The following is a 17,086-nucleotide window of genomic DNA, read 5'->3' as shown; positions in this document are numbered from 1 at the left end:
AACTAAAATGTGATATGATGATGATTCCAAAAATTACATATGATGATACATATTTGATGGAATAACTGAGTATTACATAAACATGATTAGAGTAATTATGTTTGATTTATTTAAGCGATGCAATATGAATGATTAAGATTTTTGAAATGTAAAAATATGACTTAGGGTAGAGATTTAATTTTTGAGTGTTAGGGTGTAACATCTTTTTCCATATACATGCCTCTAAATGGAATATGATCCAAAGAGACATGCACAACTTAAACTCTCCCTTAACCACAACAAAATTTAAGTCATGATAATAAATACTCATAAATTCAATGTGTGCAAAAAGTTGTAACTGAAATACCTCAAATGCATACACAATAATAAATAACATCTCTAGTGTTTGAAACAATCCAAAATCCAAGGGATGCATAACAAGATGCAATATCCACATAGGAAATATATAAATGTCATAAAATTTAAATTGACAAAAATACCTCCCTACTTCATGCAACGACATAAGCTAGACCATTTGCTCCTTTTCAAGCCCGTTACTCACCCTAACCCACAAAATTACAAAATGAATAGGTGAGTTAAAATCACTTAGTAAATAGGTGATTATTTAACATCTTGAACACACCATAACTCATAATTTTTGTGTTCCATCACTAAGTCATTGTGTAGTTACTATCTTAATTGAATAGTGTTTATAAATAGTACTTGTCAACAATATCACCCCTATTTGCTAACCAATCAACCCTGTGAATAGTATTCATAAATAATATTACTTTTATCCATCTACCTCACTTATTAGCAAACTTGTGAATAGTCTCATGAATAAAATAGTGCTTACCAATCTACTCCATGCCCACAAACCAACTTTGTGAACAATACCCATGAAATAGAGCTTGTTTATAGTCTCATGAACAATACAATGTCTATCCATATACTTGTCCACCCTACACCCACCCGCCGGTCGTATAAACTATACCCCTTATGAACAATTCTTGTAAATAGTACTTGTGGACAGTATTGGACTTACCTTTGTGAACAATATTTATAAACAGTACCCATGAATAATGCTTGTGAATAATATCTGTTTTAAATTTTTTAAGGTTAACGATGAAAGTAAAATGAATGTGAAGTTGAGTTCTTAAGTATATTCATGTCATGCATACAAAATAAATTGAAATTGTATAACATGATAAAAAGATTAGATAAATTAATTATCCAAAATTTTTTGAGATTAGTATTACAAGATAATTGGACAGATAGTTTTCATAACATTTGATATTTTCATGTGTTTTAAATATAACCATATTGGAATTTCTGGTTTAAAAAGGGTATTCTTTATAATTAAATTAATTCAGTCCCATAAAAATATCTTTCTGTTTCACAAATGTAGATCCCAAAGTAAATCGAATAATAGGTACAGGTGAGCTCACTATTTTAGTCGAGAGATTAAGGAAAGATTCAAGATTCCAAATCCGGAAGTCCAAATAAGAGTTTCATAATGGAAGTTGAAGATCTAACAGGTCGCAGGCAACAAATCATGGAGAAACATGACGATTTGGGAATAATCAATGGCGAGAAAAGTGAAATCAAAATAAGTGAGCGAGAAGAGACACTCTACGGCGTTCTCTACCGTCTGATTGCGAGGATCGTTTTCCCTGATCCGAATAGCAGCGATGGATCAACTCCTCTGCTGAAGCGTGCAAAAATTTCTCTAACCGAGAATTGTTCACCTCTTCGCGAAGCTTCGAAACAGACTGGCCAGAATATTCTTCTCTGGACTCGTAGCGGCAGTCCTCTTCGTGCACTATTGGTCATCTCGGTGAGCACCAAACATACTCGTGATTTACTTTATATTTATCTATGTTAAGAATTTAGATAATTAAGTTTATTATTTTTGTTTTCGACTGTATCATTTTTACTAATTTTCTTTCTTTCCCATTTTTGTTTTCCTTTTAAAAGTTTATATTAAAACCTGATTAGTTATTCAATTTTTTTCTCTCTTTACTTTTCTTGTCTTAGCTATCCTCTTTGATTTCTTCAATTTTATTCCCTTTGTCTCTTCACTCTCCTTGCACTCTGGATTCTTAGTCTTACAATGATTTTTCTTGTTCTCTTTTTTCTTATTTATTTTATTCTCTTTGCAGCCTACTTTTTTTCCCTTGTTCTTAACAATGTTATCCTCCATTATGCCGTAAAAAAAAAAGCAATTTGAGGATAGTCCTCTGAACACAACAATTTGAATATTAAAGAGGATACTTGCAACTAGCGATCAACAATTTAATAATTTCAAATTTGAAGATCTTTCGACTATTAGAATACTAGGCACAAGTATTCAAGTATTATTACGCACTTAGTGGACAACGCCGACAAACAGCAGAAGCCAACTTCTCATATACCAGATGACATCTACTCAATGTTCTAGCCATTGGTGCTACAACAGACCAGAGTCTACCAAAAGGAATGACTTGTTGGACGTATAAATCAAACGTACTTGATCACTTGAACACTCTTTGGGCTTCATAGAAGAAGTTGACCAAATGTACCTCAATTCAAATTATGTTGTCAAACTTTGATGTATCTCTTGACACTTTGTTAGAAAAAATTGGAGAGTTGAACATTAGAGGGAAAGATGTCCTTCCAGTCCATTCGACAACAACACTTGTCTCATCTCACCTAATAACTTCCTATTTGAAAACAGTCAATAGAGTCAAATCAAAGAGAATAGAGAGCAACTACTGGATCACAAGAAACCTCACACCAAAAAATTTGAAAAGGATCTCATTCTGTATAGCAAGTATATTTTGACCACCCCCATTGGTTAAATTTATGCACTCAATAAGCATAAAGGGTTATTTCCACAAGCACGAAGGATGATGAAACATTGAGTACAATGGGATCACAACCATCGTGACATCAAACACAGAACCAGTGAATCTGCTTGTTGATTTCCCTTTTGGATTTTAACATCTTGTGGAGTTTACAATTTCAAACCGGGAAAACATGCATTTCATCATCTTTTTGTCATAAATGTTCACAACAATGAGACAAGTTTTTAACCAATGACTCTTCCTTGGCTTTAATTGCTCAATTTGAGTCTCAAATTGCTTGTTGTTGTCCAACATTTCTCTTTTTAGAGAAGTGACTTGATTCTAAAACTATATCAATTTCTAGAAATAATCATCCACATGCTTCATCGGCCACGCATCATGAAAAAAAGTGGCAAATTACCAAAGGCCTACAAGTAAAAAGGGAAACCACCATTAAGAAAGAGTTACACAAAATAGAGACACAAGACGAAAGACATAAGACAATACTCTCATTCCATTTGTTACTCATTGTTGTAGTTTTGTAAGAACTGTCACATTATGATACTTCCTCCATTTGTCTTGATTAATATACTGTTGCAACATCTCTACCATAGAACGAAAGTTCAAGAATATTCTCTTTTGTCTGTGAACACCCAACTGAAGGAAGATTGAGGAGGAATAGGCTTGCCAGACCTATCCATTGACTGAACTTCCCTATGACTACTCTTGCCTACATAAAAAGGGAGCTCCTCCTATAATCTCTTCAAAAGGAGTTCCATTGGATAAACATCACCAACTCTCAGCTTACACTCCCGAGGTGTAGGCTTTCACTTTGAAGGTTTATAGATTTATTGTTAGGATTTCAAGTGTAAGGTATGAGACTTGGATCCTGTATTGGAAAGTATGAGTTTTTAGTGTGAGATTTATGTAGTTTTGGACTCTTTAATTTAGATAGCTAGCTTTTGAGATGTGGTTATTCCAAGGTTTATACCATTTAATATCAAAGTCATTAGCATGTCTTCTAGTTGAAATCGTAGGGTATAGGTGATGATGCCAGTATTGAGTGTTAGCCTAGGGCTAGTAGGGAACTCTGCACAACCAACTCGTGTAGGTGCTGAGGCTGTTTATCTTGAGATAACGATATCTAAAAAGCTAACTATTAAGATTGAAGAGTTCAAAGTTATATAAATTTCATACTAGAAGTTCATACTTTCTAATGTGAGATCCAAATCCAATAACTTGCACTTGAGATCCTAACATACCATTATGCTTTGTAGTCTCAGTGTCTATTTGGGTTGGCTATGCACTACTTCCCTATTAGTCCTTAGTGAACACTGCAATGGTGATGCCACCACCTGCGTTGATTGTAATTGGAAAACGTGGAGATATCTCTAATACTAAATAATATGAACTTTAACAGAACTATATCTCAAAAGCTAGCTATTGAGAGTGGAGAGTTTAAAGTCATATAAATCCCACTCTAAAAGCCTATACTTTCTAATATGAGGTCCAAGTCCTATATCTTGCACTTGGGATCCTACAATGATATGAACCTTGAGAGAATGATACCTCTAAAGTTAGCTATTAAGATTGGAGAGCCCAAGACTATATACATTTTACACTAAAAATCCATATTTTCCAATGTAGGATCTAAGTCTCATACCTTGTGTTTGGGATGCTAATATACCACCACTCTCCACAGTCTAGAAGCCCATGTGGGTTGGTTGTGCGCTAGCTCAAGGCAAGCACTGCAATATTCGCGTCACCAACCTTGTTACACAATTACGACTGAGTGATGTTGTGATGACTCTGATATCGAATGATATGAACATTGAGAGAATTATACTTCAAAAGCTAGCTATTGAGATTGGAGAGCCCAAGACTATATAAATCTCACACTTGTATTGATACTTTCCCACGTGGGATCTAAGTCTCATACCTTGTATTTGAGATTTGAACACATGTCTTCCCAAAAAAAGACTTGACCTGCTAGGTTATGAATATGGTTGAGCTCTCTCAACTGTAGCTCGCTTACCCAATTGCAACATTTTCTTCACTAGAGTCCACATGGTAGTAATTAGATATCAAACAAAGGTTAAAGAAACTAAAATTGTGCATGATTTGCTCTCTACAAATCCTTTACTTACACTCAAATGAGATAATCTCTACCACATAACATTACCTTAATCAATAACATGTGTCAATCAAGGAGCTTGCACAAATGATAAGTCTTCTAAGTAACATTCCTATTGAGATTTGCGCCTGAAACTAATCCACAAAACAATAAATAAATTGGTATGAATGTGATCATTATCCATGAGTTATTCAACCTTATCACAACACTTGTCATGCCATTAATGGGATAGGACATGCCACGATAGTCAAACACTATCATTTTGTTAGTGGCGCGATATTTTACTACAACAGGTGAGGTGTTTCAAGTTGTTATGCCCTAAGAAATTCTCTCGGATAATGAACTCAAGGAAAGCAATTCGCAACCTATTCAAACCTTTGGTAGGCTAGTTGATTGAAGAGAAGGGTGGATTCGAGCTAAACCAAACTCAAGTTCAGATCAATTCAAGAGAGTGGAGCTTGTGCGTAGGCTCGAGCTCAATGAGTTTCCATAGAGCCAAGTTTTAGCTTGATATGAAGAGTCAAACTCAAGTTTAACTTGTCATTGTAGCAAAATTATTTTTACTCATTAAATTTAAACTTAGTTATTTTTTCTAGTAAAAGAAAATATGGAAAAAAAAGTTGAAATGTGATGAGAAATGAAAAAATAAAGGCTATTTATAATAGGTGGATTGTGTGATTGGTATTTCTTCTACCCAATGTGGGACACTATAATTGGGTTAAGTGCTTATTTATGGGGTTGGAGTGGGTAGTTGAAAATTTATCTTTCCAATGTGGGGTTTTGCACTCACTCCACCTATTATAAATAGCCTTTATTTTTCATTTCTTTTAGTAAATAAACTTCCAAACATGTTTTCTTTGAATAGAGAACATAGATTTTTAAAAATATATTTAAAAATAATTTTATGATCAAAAAAACTTTTTTTGAGCTTGAGCTCAAAAATTTTTAAAACCATGACTCGAGCCATGGTAGCTCATTTTGGGTTCGATTGAGCTGAGTTGAAAATTGAGCTCTAGCGAGCTCAATTCAAATCCAACCTTATCAAAAAGCATTGGACCTTGTAAGTCGAATTTGCGCGATCACTTGAATGCCCCTTTGGGGGTAGCGTCCTCATGCATTGCTGAGTGTAGGCTTGCTCTAAGGATGACATAGATCGCTATGTATATGTGATGCTCAATGATAACTCATGCTGCCAAATTCCAGCCGTAACACGCAACGCATCCTCGAGGACATGGCATGCAAATTTCCTTCATATGCCATGGCACCACTTTGAACAACCAAAAAGATGAGCTCTCCGCAATACGAAGAAGAGTTGATCCAACATGATTATTCGACAAGTGGTAATTGGTATTACTTTAGATCATGATCTAAAAAACGCAATGCATTGCTATATACTATTAAATAGGGGGACACCTTGAAATATTGTTAAATTTTTCACTATCCCAAGTAGTATATTCATTTTTAATATACATAGTCCATTTCCATCCAATACTACAACAAATGCATGATGGTGTGACAAATAGTGTTAGTCTAATCCAATGCGTTGCAATTTAATAAATTAGTCTAGTTTGGCTCCCGAACATACCCTTAGTTTATAAGATTTGGACCTCTGCCTTTTATTTATGGATCTATAGATAAAGTTTTAGTGGTTGAATTTATCTATCAGGTAGCTTTGTTTTTGACCTTCTTGAACATGAAAGCTTTTCAACTAATTTCATTACCTGACATGTTTTGCCCGATGATAACTTGAACAAGCTTCAAAACATAACTGACCAAATTTGCAATTGGCAAATAGGAAATTTGATGAACTTATATTATTCTCAGAAGACAATTCTGCTACTGCAAATGACTTTCCCAGTTGCCTTATGTCTACTTCATAGAACTATTAACATTGACATAAACATTTTGCACTGATCTAGACTAAAAATCCTACTTGCACACCGTATCATCCTTTTGTTCATGTCCTGGTGAGGAGTATTAAGGTTTGTAAACATTTCAAGATTGACCATCATATATTCTAATAGAAAGTTGATATCCATTTCATGTCTTGTGAGTTCCTTATGAATTTTTTATTGTGGCCATTGGATCTGATTTATGTCCATCGATTCGTTTGCCTTGAAAATCAATAATACTCTAGTCTTTCTTCGCCAATGTGTTTACTGGCTTCTGTTTATCCTTGTATGTTAGAAAGATATTACAATAGTGGATGTAAAATTGAACCCTTATTCTCTTTTGCTTGAACTAAGAGATTCAGTATCTGAATATTGGAGTTAATGAGTTACCTGCAACAATGGATAATAACTGGTATTTTACAGGTGAATGGAAGAAACCATGAAAGGGGAGTTTCCTCTCCTCCACACTGCAGCCATTATTAGCAATATAACTCGCTGGAAATTGTGCTTTTCTCAGTATTAGTTCTAAAAAACATATTTTATTATATATTTAAGGAAGCATTTTATTTTTGCAATTGGGTGATCTAAATCCTTATTGTACCTGTTTATTTAGATTCTATTTGTAATTTAGTTTCTTTAGTTGACTATGTTTTAGGCTACTTATATAAATTACAATTCTTTTTCTTATTTTATTGAGCTCTCAAAAACTATCCATATATATATAAATATATTAAATTTGTTTTCTCCATTAAGTCTGTATTTTCCCCTTTGCTTTTCTCTCTTCTCCCTTTTGCTTTTTAAAAAATTATTATTTAGGGAACAAAGAATATGCTTTGTAAGAAAGACCTGAGAATTTGATAAAAGAAAATCAGTCAAATATGATCCATTATAGACATTTTTCTTTTTTTCTAATTTAATTTTTTTATCGTTATTCTGATTTTTGGGTTAAATTTTCATCCGTATCTTTTTTTTTTTTTGCTCTTGAATGGAGACTATATTAAAATGTCATCTTAGTTTTGGAATAAGATTATTTCAGATCTCCTCCCTTTTACAAATTATACTTCAACTTTTTCTGGTATTTTTTTGGAGAAGATAGGATGGATAGGAGAGTGTGAGTGTGGAAAAAAGACCATTTAAGCATTTTTCTATGTTGAAAGAGCTTCTAGTTTTGGATCAAGATGATTTATGATCTCTTCCCTTCTAGCATATCAGAGCTTAATGGGAGAAACACATTATTGTATAATCTCTTCCAATAACTTTTCTGTTATTTATTTTTCCTTGAGCCTAAGATCAAATGAAGATGTTGAGATGGATAAATGATTTGCATCTTGGTACTTATTGTCCAATTTCAGATACTTTGCAATATGGAGTCTCTCCTACCTTGTCTCTAGACTTATTTTGCTGAATATACACCAGTTCATTAATTTGGAGTTTTCCTTTTTTTCAATGAGTGGATGCATAGCCATTTGCCTCTAATTACCTCAATATCTATTTATTTTTTTTCAAATTCTTCACCATTAGTATTAACATTTTGTGGGTTCAATTTTTAGAATTCCTGTTGATTCTTTCTGGAATTTATGCAGGTTGGGACAATTACTCTTATTACCTTGACAGCATTGGTTGTATTTATGCTTTTCCTTCTGACTGCAACTATCAATGCCATTGTTGTCTCCCTTCTCCTTTCTCTGGCAGCAGCAGGAGGTTTCTTGGCACTATTTTTTGCTTGTGTAACTGCTATTTATATTGGGGCATCATCTGTTGCTGCTTTTGTTATTTCCACTGCAACAATTTCAGCAATTTTCGCTGTTATGGTGGCTACAGGTATTGCCATTTGGGATATTCTCTTTCTCTTCCTTTTTATTATTAATCTTCCTTCCAAATTTTCCTGTCTGCTACATGGTTAGCGATGTCTTATTATCGGAAATTGCATTTACTCATGTTGTATAGGAAGAATTTTTCAAAACTGATGTTGAATTTCTTGATAATTTTGAAAATTTAGGTGGCTAAGCTTCTAATTGAAGTTGATGATCTAAGGCCTTGTTTTGAGATTCAAAAAACGGATGTGGTACTATGATAATGATCTGTAATTCCTGAAAATCTATGTTCAATTATCAGAGAGGATCATCTACTAACTTGCATGTTTATTGTCATGCCTGAATGCTGATATATACCTTGTTAGTTGTATTACTCTCATTACTTGGTCTACTGCATTTTCCTATTCAACTGTGTCTTAAAGCTGCACATGGATGTTGTGGGGTGCCTGCCCATATGCAAAGTTGCTTGGCAATTGAATGTCCAGGTTGTATGCTTCATAGATTTACTTGTTCATTGTGGAATTGTTGTACCATATTATATTAGGGCTTTGACTAGACAGTAAAATATCCCATTAAAAACCTCGTGCTCAAAAATATTGATCTGTTATATGATGCTTTAGTCTTCTATTATTAAATAAGTTCTGGTAACAGATTTGTCATATAACTCTTGTTTTGGATGAATTATGTTTTGTTCAGGTTGGATTGGGTTCTTTTGTGTTTGCTGGTTGGCTATGAAGAAGAGTGTGGATCTCGCGAAGCACTCATTGCATTTAACTGGTTCGACACTTTCCGCTTACTCTTCTGCTCGGCATGCTCATCACTAGAATTAACTGGGAAATATTCTGAATTGAAGTGTTGCAGCTGTTGCTATAAATAAAACCCTGTGTTTGTACATATCTTTACAGGCCTTCAGTACTAGTGTTTGTTTAATACTATTGAAGACCTTTGTTTTTTTTTTTTTTTAAGGGTTTGGAAGCTTTTATTTCTTTTAGTACGGTAGTCTGAAGGCCTTTGTGGGGTTGTTCTTGTGGAAAGTATTTTCTTGTTAAAACCCTTTTTTCCTTTACGAGAACTTAAAAATTTGTATGTATTATTTTACGATTTTCAATGTACAGAACCAGTTTTGTTTGGATATATTTATACATACATGACCAAGACAGCAAAGAATGGGAAATTCGAAATGAAAGCTCAGCTTCTTAATTAAAATTAGCCACCTATAAAATTTGGTTGCAACGTTGTAACTTAAATACAGAATGCATTTGTCGGAAAAAGTTGAGACTCTTTTGGCCTGTCATGTTGCGAAGGATCCTAGAGATCTTAAGTCCAACTATGTCGTTGCTCCGTCCTTGAGTGAGAACGAGAACAACCTTAACTTGATAGCATCGACTATGACTCCACTAATCTTGAAAGTGTTACAAATTTGTGAGAATCTTGACAAATGTGCATGTAGATCTTTAGCTAATGACTCTCCATGTTAGAGACAACGTTTTCTCCTCCTCTTTACTCTTACTTGCTTTTTCTTAGATTCTTGAAGGTTTTTCCAATTTTGGGATCAAACTTCAGTGCTCTAAAAGTTCCCAACCTTGTCATAAACTACTTAGGCACCTGTAAGAACGACGAGAGTGATCAACTCTAAAAAAACTAGATAAAATAAAAATTAAACCAAACCCAAATTACAAAAAAATAAATGAAAGCCTTAGTCTAGAAAGTCATAAATTATACTAATATTAACTAACATCAATCCTCAACAACGATGCAAAAAATGTATCACATTTAACTCGCAAGTGTACAAATCAATCAAGTATTATCGAAAGACATCGATCCCACATAAAGTAAGAGCTAACTAATAGTTCGTTTTGAAACCTTAATTAGCTAGGGCACCAGAACTTAATGCAGTTGAAATAAATTAACTAATCTAACTACCTACTTTAACTAAACTAACAAACTTAACTAATTTTATCGCCTAACTTAACTATCCATGATTTGATTCTAGGTTTAAGAGTTCACTAATAATCCTACGTAACTAGTAGCGCATGTTGTGTACTTCTTAGATAAATGTGATGAGTTTGCTAGTTAATCAACCTATAATACCCTAATTCCTCTCTCCAGATTGAATAAACATGTAAACATTAAATAGATACTTACCTTTGTGGTTCTTGGTTAATATAAACCTTTAAGCATTGTGTTGACCAATGACTCCACAAGGAAATCAAGATATCTCTAAATTGAATTTTCAGATTTAACAAATGTATGAACTAATTGTGTATCTATCTCTCAATAATCTACATCAATAAACTAACATGCAAGATATTAGTAGTACCACACAAGAATATAAACTCCCAATCACTAAATCAAAACATTATTGAAATATTATTAAACTGAATATAAAAGCACTACATCATTATGGGGATCGAAAAAAATCCATCTTAATCCTTTGAAAATATGTTTAACCATTCATGGTGGTTACAAAAACACAAACCAATAAATCAAAACAACTCATATTTTGTAAAAGAATAAGAAAATGAAGATTAGAAATCCAAGTGAATCATTTAGTCTTAATCTTCTTGGTTCTTGATCTTTGATCTTATGTTTTTGTGTTGAATTCTTGACCGCTAATACGACTAAGAAGTTAAAGACACAGAAAATAATGTCTTGGGATGTATTAAATACTTAGCGTTTGACAACTATGTGAAAAAATCTATTTTCCTAGATTTTTAAGATTGTTTGTGATCTCATCTAATTCAATTGTCTTATATGTCTGTATTAGCTTCTTGGAATTTTCGGCAGGAACACGTTTCACTCAACCACAAGTTTCCAATTTTGTTTTGAAATAATTCTAATTGTCTTCAAACTTCACCAAAACACTTACAAACATAAAATAAGCATACAGTTAAAATATATCATGACACAAAGATAAAATCAAATGAAACTCAAAAAACCCTGATAAAAATTCTCCTAAAACCTAATAACTAACCCTGAATGGGTGTAATTTATACACACATCACCTATGGGGTGATATTCAAAGACTTATACCTAAAGACAAATTTTTATGCTCAAATGGAAAGATGAATATACTTATCGAGGTTTTTATATTTTAATTAATTGAATGCATTAGGTTTGAATGAGGAAATTAAAATTCCCTTAGAGTGTTAAAATGGGAGAAATTGTTTAATATGAACATGAATTGCTAAGAATACTTGATTTATGAATTTTATAATTCGTTAGAGATTTAGTGGGGTGGTTGGGTTGTGATTGTGAAGGATTATTGGAATTGCCTAAGCAATACAGTTCAGACAATGCTCTTGCAATATGTAGAGGCATTGGGATGTACGACACCCACATGTTAAAATACATCTTGTTAGAAAGCCTGACAACATGAATCCTTCATAGAATGATTACATATACTTTAAATGCTAGGAAAAATATTAGTGATCAAATGACTGTTCTAGACACTTTAATAGAGACTTCTATAAAAGGAAAACAAGTTAACATGGCTTGTTGGTTAATTCAAAAATGAGGTGATATTAAAGATTTAAAATAATATATTGATTTTGGGAAGATTGTGACTTTTATAGCTAAAAAATTGGTCATAGAGTTTTCGGATCTTGATAAAGAAAGTGTAAAGAATTTTGGAGAAATTAATTAATTCAATACAGAGGTGCTTTTCTAGATATAGGTGATAGAAAGAGCTGAGAAAGAAAGTTGGGCTTGAGCCAAACATTCAAAGAAGGAAACTTGTTCACACAAATCCCTTAGTGAAAATCAAAGGATCATGAAATCTCTTGAAGCTATAAATTTGAGGAAGGTGTCTTTGGATGTTAAACTAGACAAATAGAGTGAAGAAGTTGGAGACCTAAGCTTTTGAATGTCTTATGGGTGAATGGATGATATGCCTCATCTAGATCCTTAGTTTTCTACATGTCTCTTCATATTTTTTGCATTTGTATCTTTAATTATTTTTCTTGCACTTGAGGAACATTGTTTTGCTTTAGTTTGTTATAATTTGTCTAATTTTGTTTTATGCCTAGACAAGTTATAGTATCATGTAATGTGGTTATTTTATGACTTATAAAGCTACTTTGATGTAGTGTTTTCATATAGTGATTGGTGATCAAATATTATTATGTGACTTATGTTATTTAATGACTGTTGTTTTATGAAGTGATTTGTGTTGATGTTTCGATGAAATGTTGAGTTACTTGATGGTGAATGGTTATGGTAAATGGTTAGTTGACTTGTTATGTTTCTCATTTCATGATAAAACAATTATCTAGCTCAAATCAAGACCTTTAAGATCCTTCACTACATGACAAGCTCTTTCATAAGCCTTCTTGACAAAATTCTTTACTGCAAGGAAGACAACAAAAATAAGAAATGACAACAAAAATAAGAAATGACATTACTACATTCACCACTAAGGATGATGAGACTCTATATGAAGGATAGGAGTGATATAATGATATTTAAAGACATTGTTCATGTTATGGGTTACCAAATTGGATGTTGGTACAAAACTTCTACAGTCGTTTACCTGGTCAAATAAAGATTAATATGGACGCTATAACTAGCAAATTGTTTATGGCATTAACTACAAATAATTCATTGTATAGAAAGAATGGCAACGAGTAGTTTCTATTGGAATGATGACATAACACCTAGGAAGTCATAAGGCATTCATGAAATAGGCGATATAACAATAGAAATGCTAAGTTGGATGCCTTGACAAAGAAATTAGAAAGAATGGATACAAAAGCAATGGATGTCACAGTACATTGTGAGATATGCGAAGGAGGACATGTTAGCATAAATTATAGTATTAAACCTATTCCTAAAAGAGTTGAGCATAGAACAAATAAACTTGGTAACTACAACCAAAGAGGACAAGGGAACCCATACTCCAATACTTATAATCTAGGTTGAAGGAATCATCCAAACTTTTCATGGAATAATCAACCTATTCAATCTAATGCAAGCTAAAAACTTGAGAATACCACTAAGATTTCAATCAAGGAAGTTGACACCTCAACTTTCGCATCTATCTCCCAAAGAAGAGAAGTCAAACCTAAAATTAATGATAAAAAGTTTTATATAAACACATAAGTAGATAACTAATGCATAAGAAGAAGCTATCAAATAACTCATAGGAAGGTTAAAATAGTTGGCCATGTATAATCGAATGCTTGAAGTTCAAATAAGCCAATAAACTACTTCATCAAACTTTAAAGATCTAGGAAAATTACTAAGCCAACCGTTGAATCTAAGAGAGTAATGCAAAACAATAATAACCAAGAGTGGAAACATATACAAGAATCCAGAACATAAAAAAAAAACAGAAGAAATGATTGCATCAGATTTAGAGAAACCAGTTGTATCATTTGATAGGCACATAAAATTGACCACTGATACAAATACAATTGATGTCATTAAAGCAACTAGAGAGTAAGAGGAAAAACATCTAGACAAACTAAGTACCACACTGCCTTAGGATTTCCGCAGAGATATCAAAAAGCAAAACTAAACCAATAATTTGGTAAATTCTCCAAGATATTCAAGCAAATTCATCTAAACATACCCTTCCTTAAAGCCATCAAACAAATGTCTGCATACACAAAATTCCTAAAGGATATACTCTCAAATAAAAGGAAATTAGAAGAATTTGAGATAGACTTTTAGAAGAATGTAGTGCAATCATCCAGAATAAGTTGTCACCCAAATTAAAAGATCTAGGAGCTTTTCTATACCATATGTATTAGGGAATGAATCCTTTAACAAAACATTATATGACCTTAGAGCAAACATCAGCCTTATGCCTTTTGTAAAAGATTTGATATAGGAGAACTTAAGTCAACAATAGTCACTTTCTAGCAAGCAGACACATCAATTAAATATCTAAGCGGAGTACTAGAAAATTTTCTAATACGAGTAAGAAAATTCTATGTTTTGATCAACTTTATAGTCTTGGAAATGAAGGAAGATGCACGTGTCTCTATAATCCTTTGACGACCATTCTTGACAGCAATTAAAACAATAATAGATATGAAGAACAGAAAGTTAACATTTGAGATAAGATAAGAGAATGTGGAGTTTAATGTTTTCAATTTAACTAAATAACCCTTCAACGTGAATTCATGTTGTAGGATAGATATTCAAGGAAAGAAACCTAAAGGATACTTTAGAGTCTTGCCTTGTCTACCACAGTTGTACCAATAACATGGATGCAAAGATAATAGTCTATGCACAATATTTGAAGCAAGTGAACTAATAGGATTCTCATCATGCCATAAATATGAAGAAATACAATTAATAATGCAAGAAAATATAGATATACCAATAGGATTCTCATCATCACAGTTGTACCAATAACATGGATGCAAAGATAATAGTCTATGCATAACATTTGAAGCAAGTGAACCAGTAGGATTCTCATCATGCCATAAATATAAAGAAATACAATTAACAATGCAAGAAAATACAGATATGCCATAACTCTCAATAGAAGATGCATCACATGTAGAACTTAAACCATTACTTGCAAAGTTGAGGTATAGATATCTTGGATTTAATTTCACATATCCTGTAATTATCAATGTTGACTTGAATTCTGAATTGGAAGAAAAGTTGGTACACTTGTTACAAGCACATAAGAAAATAATAGGATACAACATTCATGCCATAAAAGGGATAAGCCCTTCCATATGCATGCATTGCATACACAAGTTAGATGGTCACAAGCCAATGATATAAAACAAGAGAAAACTCAACCCTAATATAAAGGTCGTAGTATGTAAGAAAGTTATCAAACTATTAGACGTAAGACTTATATACACTATATTTGATAGTGATTGGGTAAGCTTGTGCATATTATACTTAAGAAATAGGGGATAACAGTAGTCCAAAATGAGAATAATGAACTAATACCAATGAAAACAGTAACAGGTTAATGCATATGCATAGATTATAAGAAATTAAACAATGCAACTAGGAAAGATCATTTCTTCTTACTATTCATAGATCAAGTCTTAGAAAGACTAACCAATTACTCGTCCTTTTGCTACCTAGACAGATATTTTGGGTTCTTTAAGTCCTTATCCATCCAGACAACTAGACCACATTTTTATGCCCATATGACATATTCACAAAAAGGAGAATGCTTTTTGTAATGCATTAACTACTTTTCAACGATGCATGATGACTATATTCTCTGATTTTTTTAAATACATAATGAAAGTTTTATAGATTACTTTTCTTTTTATAAAAGCACATTTGATAATTGTCTGGCTAACCTTTCTAAAGTTTTACAAAAATGTAAGGAAGTGAATTTTGTATTAAATTAGGAAAAATGTCGCTTTATGGTCAAAAAATGAATCATATGAAGACACATGGTGTTTGATAAAGGATTAGAGGTTGATAAAGCAAATATAAAAGTTATCGAGAAGTTGCCTCCACTAACAAACATAAAAAAAGTTAAGAGCTTTCTTGGTCATGCTAGCTTCTATAGACGATTTATCAAATATTTTTCAAAAATAGCAAAACCTTTATTGAACCTATTAACCAAAGATGCATCATTCGATTTCAATTCTAAATGTGTTATTGTATTTTCCAAGTTGAAGGAAGCATTAGTTTCAACATCGCTAGTGTAACCACCTGACTGGAACTTATTATTTAAAATCATGTATAATGTAAACGACTATGCTATAGAAGTAGTACTCTAGTAAAGACGTGACAAAAAGCCCTATGCAATTTACTATACAAGTAACATGTTAGGTCTATTCGAAAAACATATCTATAATGTGTACCTATATAAAGTTATTAACAAATAGCTTTGACACATGATAAATATGATAATCTAATCATCATTACTTGTGCCCTTGGTGAAAGTAATGTTAAAATTATGGATGTTTCCAAAATAACCACCTAATATGTACATAAAGTTTCTATGATCAATCATTTGATTCTCTCGTCACGGTTCTACCATTCGAGTAAACTTCGTTAATATGAATAATCAAAATAATATTTTTATTAATAACAAATAAAGTAATTACAAATTACAACAAGTCCAATTGACTTGAGGGTATTATCCTCTTTACCAATCTCAAACATTCATGTATTCATAACCCTTGAGATAAAAACATTATTGAAAAATCATTTATAATCGTCCTACTTCCTAATTTGCCTAGGGTTCATCAGTTCATGTCAACAAAAATCTTTTTTTTTTTTAAATTCAACTTTGGTTATGCATGTACCATGTAGGCTAATCTAGATGCTAATACGAGCACATATACAACTACCTTTTTTAGCTTATACAGTTGATATTTGCATGCATTTCTAGAATGTCATGGAGATAACGCAAACGTAAATGGACTCACTATGCATGAAAATGTAAGAAACTTTAGACGAAAAATAGAACAAAAATACAATAAAATGAAACACAATAAAATGCAA

At 32.5% G+C, this 17,086-nt stretch overlaps 1 protein-coding gene across 1 annotated transcript; it reads left to right on the top strand.

The window, feature by feature from the left end:
• The first annotated feature begins 1,359 nt into the window (after positions 1-1,359).
• On the top strand, positions 1,360-9,778 carry LOC123225876. Its single transcript, XM_044650191.1, has 3 exons — positions 1,360-1,816; positions 8,414-8,651; positions 9,341-9,778. Exons 1-3 carry the CDS (start codon positions 1,496-1,498, stop codon positions 9,466-9,468), a joined length of 687 nt encoding a protein of 228 aa, XP_044506126.1. The 5' UTR covers positions 1,360-1,495; the 3' UTR covers positions 9,469-9,778.
• The last annotated feature ends 7,308 nt before the right edge of the window (positions 9,779-17,086 follow it).

This window comes from Mangifera indica, chromosome 9 (assembly GCF_011075055.1).
Source record: "Mangifera indica cultivar Alphonso chromosome 9, CATAS_Mindica_2.1, whole genome shotgun sequence".
Lineage (NCBI taxonomy): Eukaryota > Viridiplantae > Streptophyta > Magnoliopsida > Sapindales > Anacardiaceae > Mangifera > Mangifera indica.
Note: the sequence above shows the minus strand (reverse complement) of the source record. Positions and strands in the feature narration are given on the sequence as shown.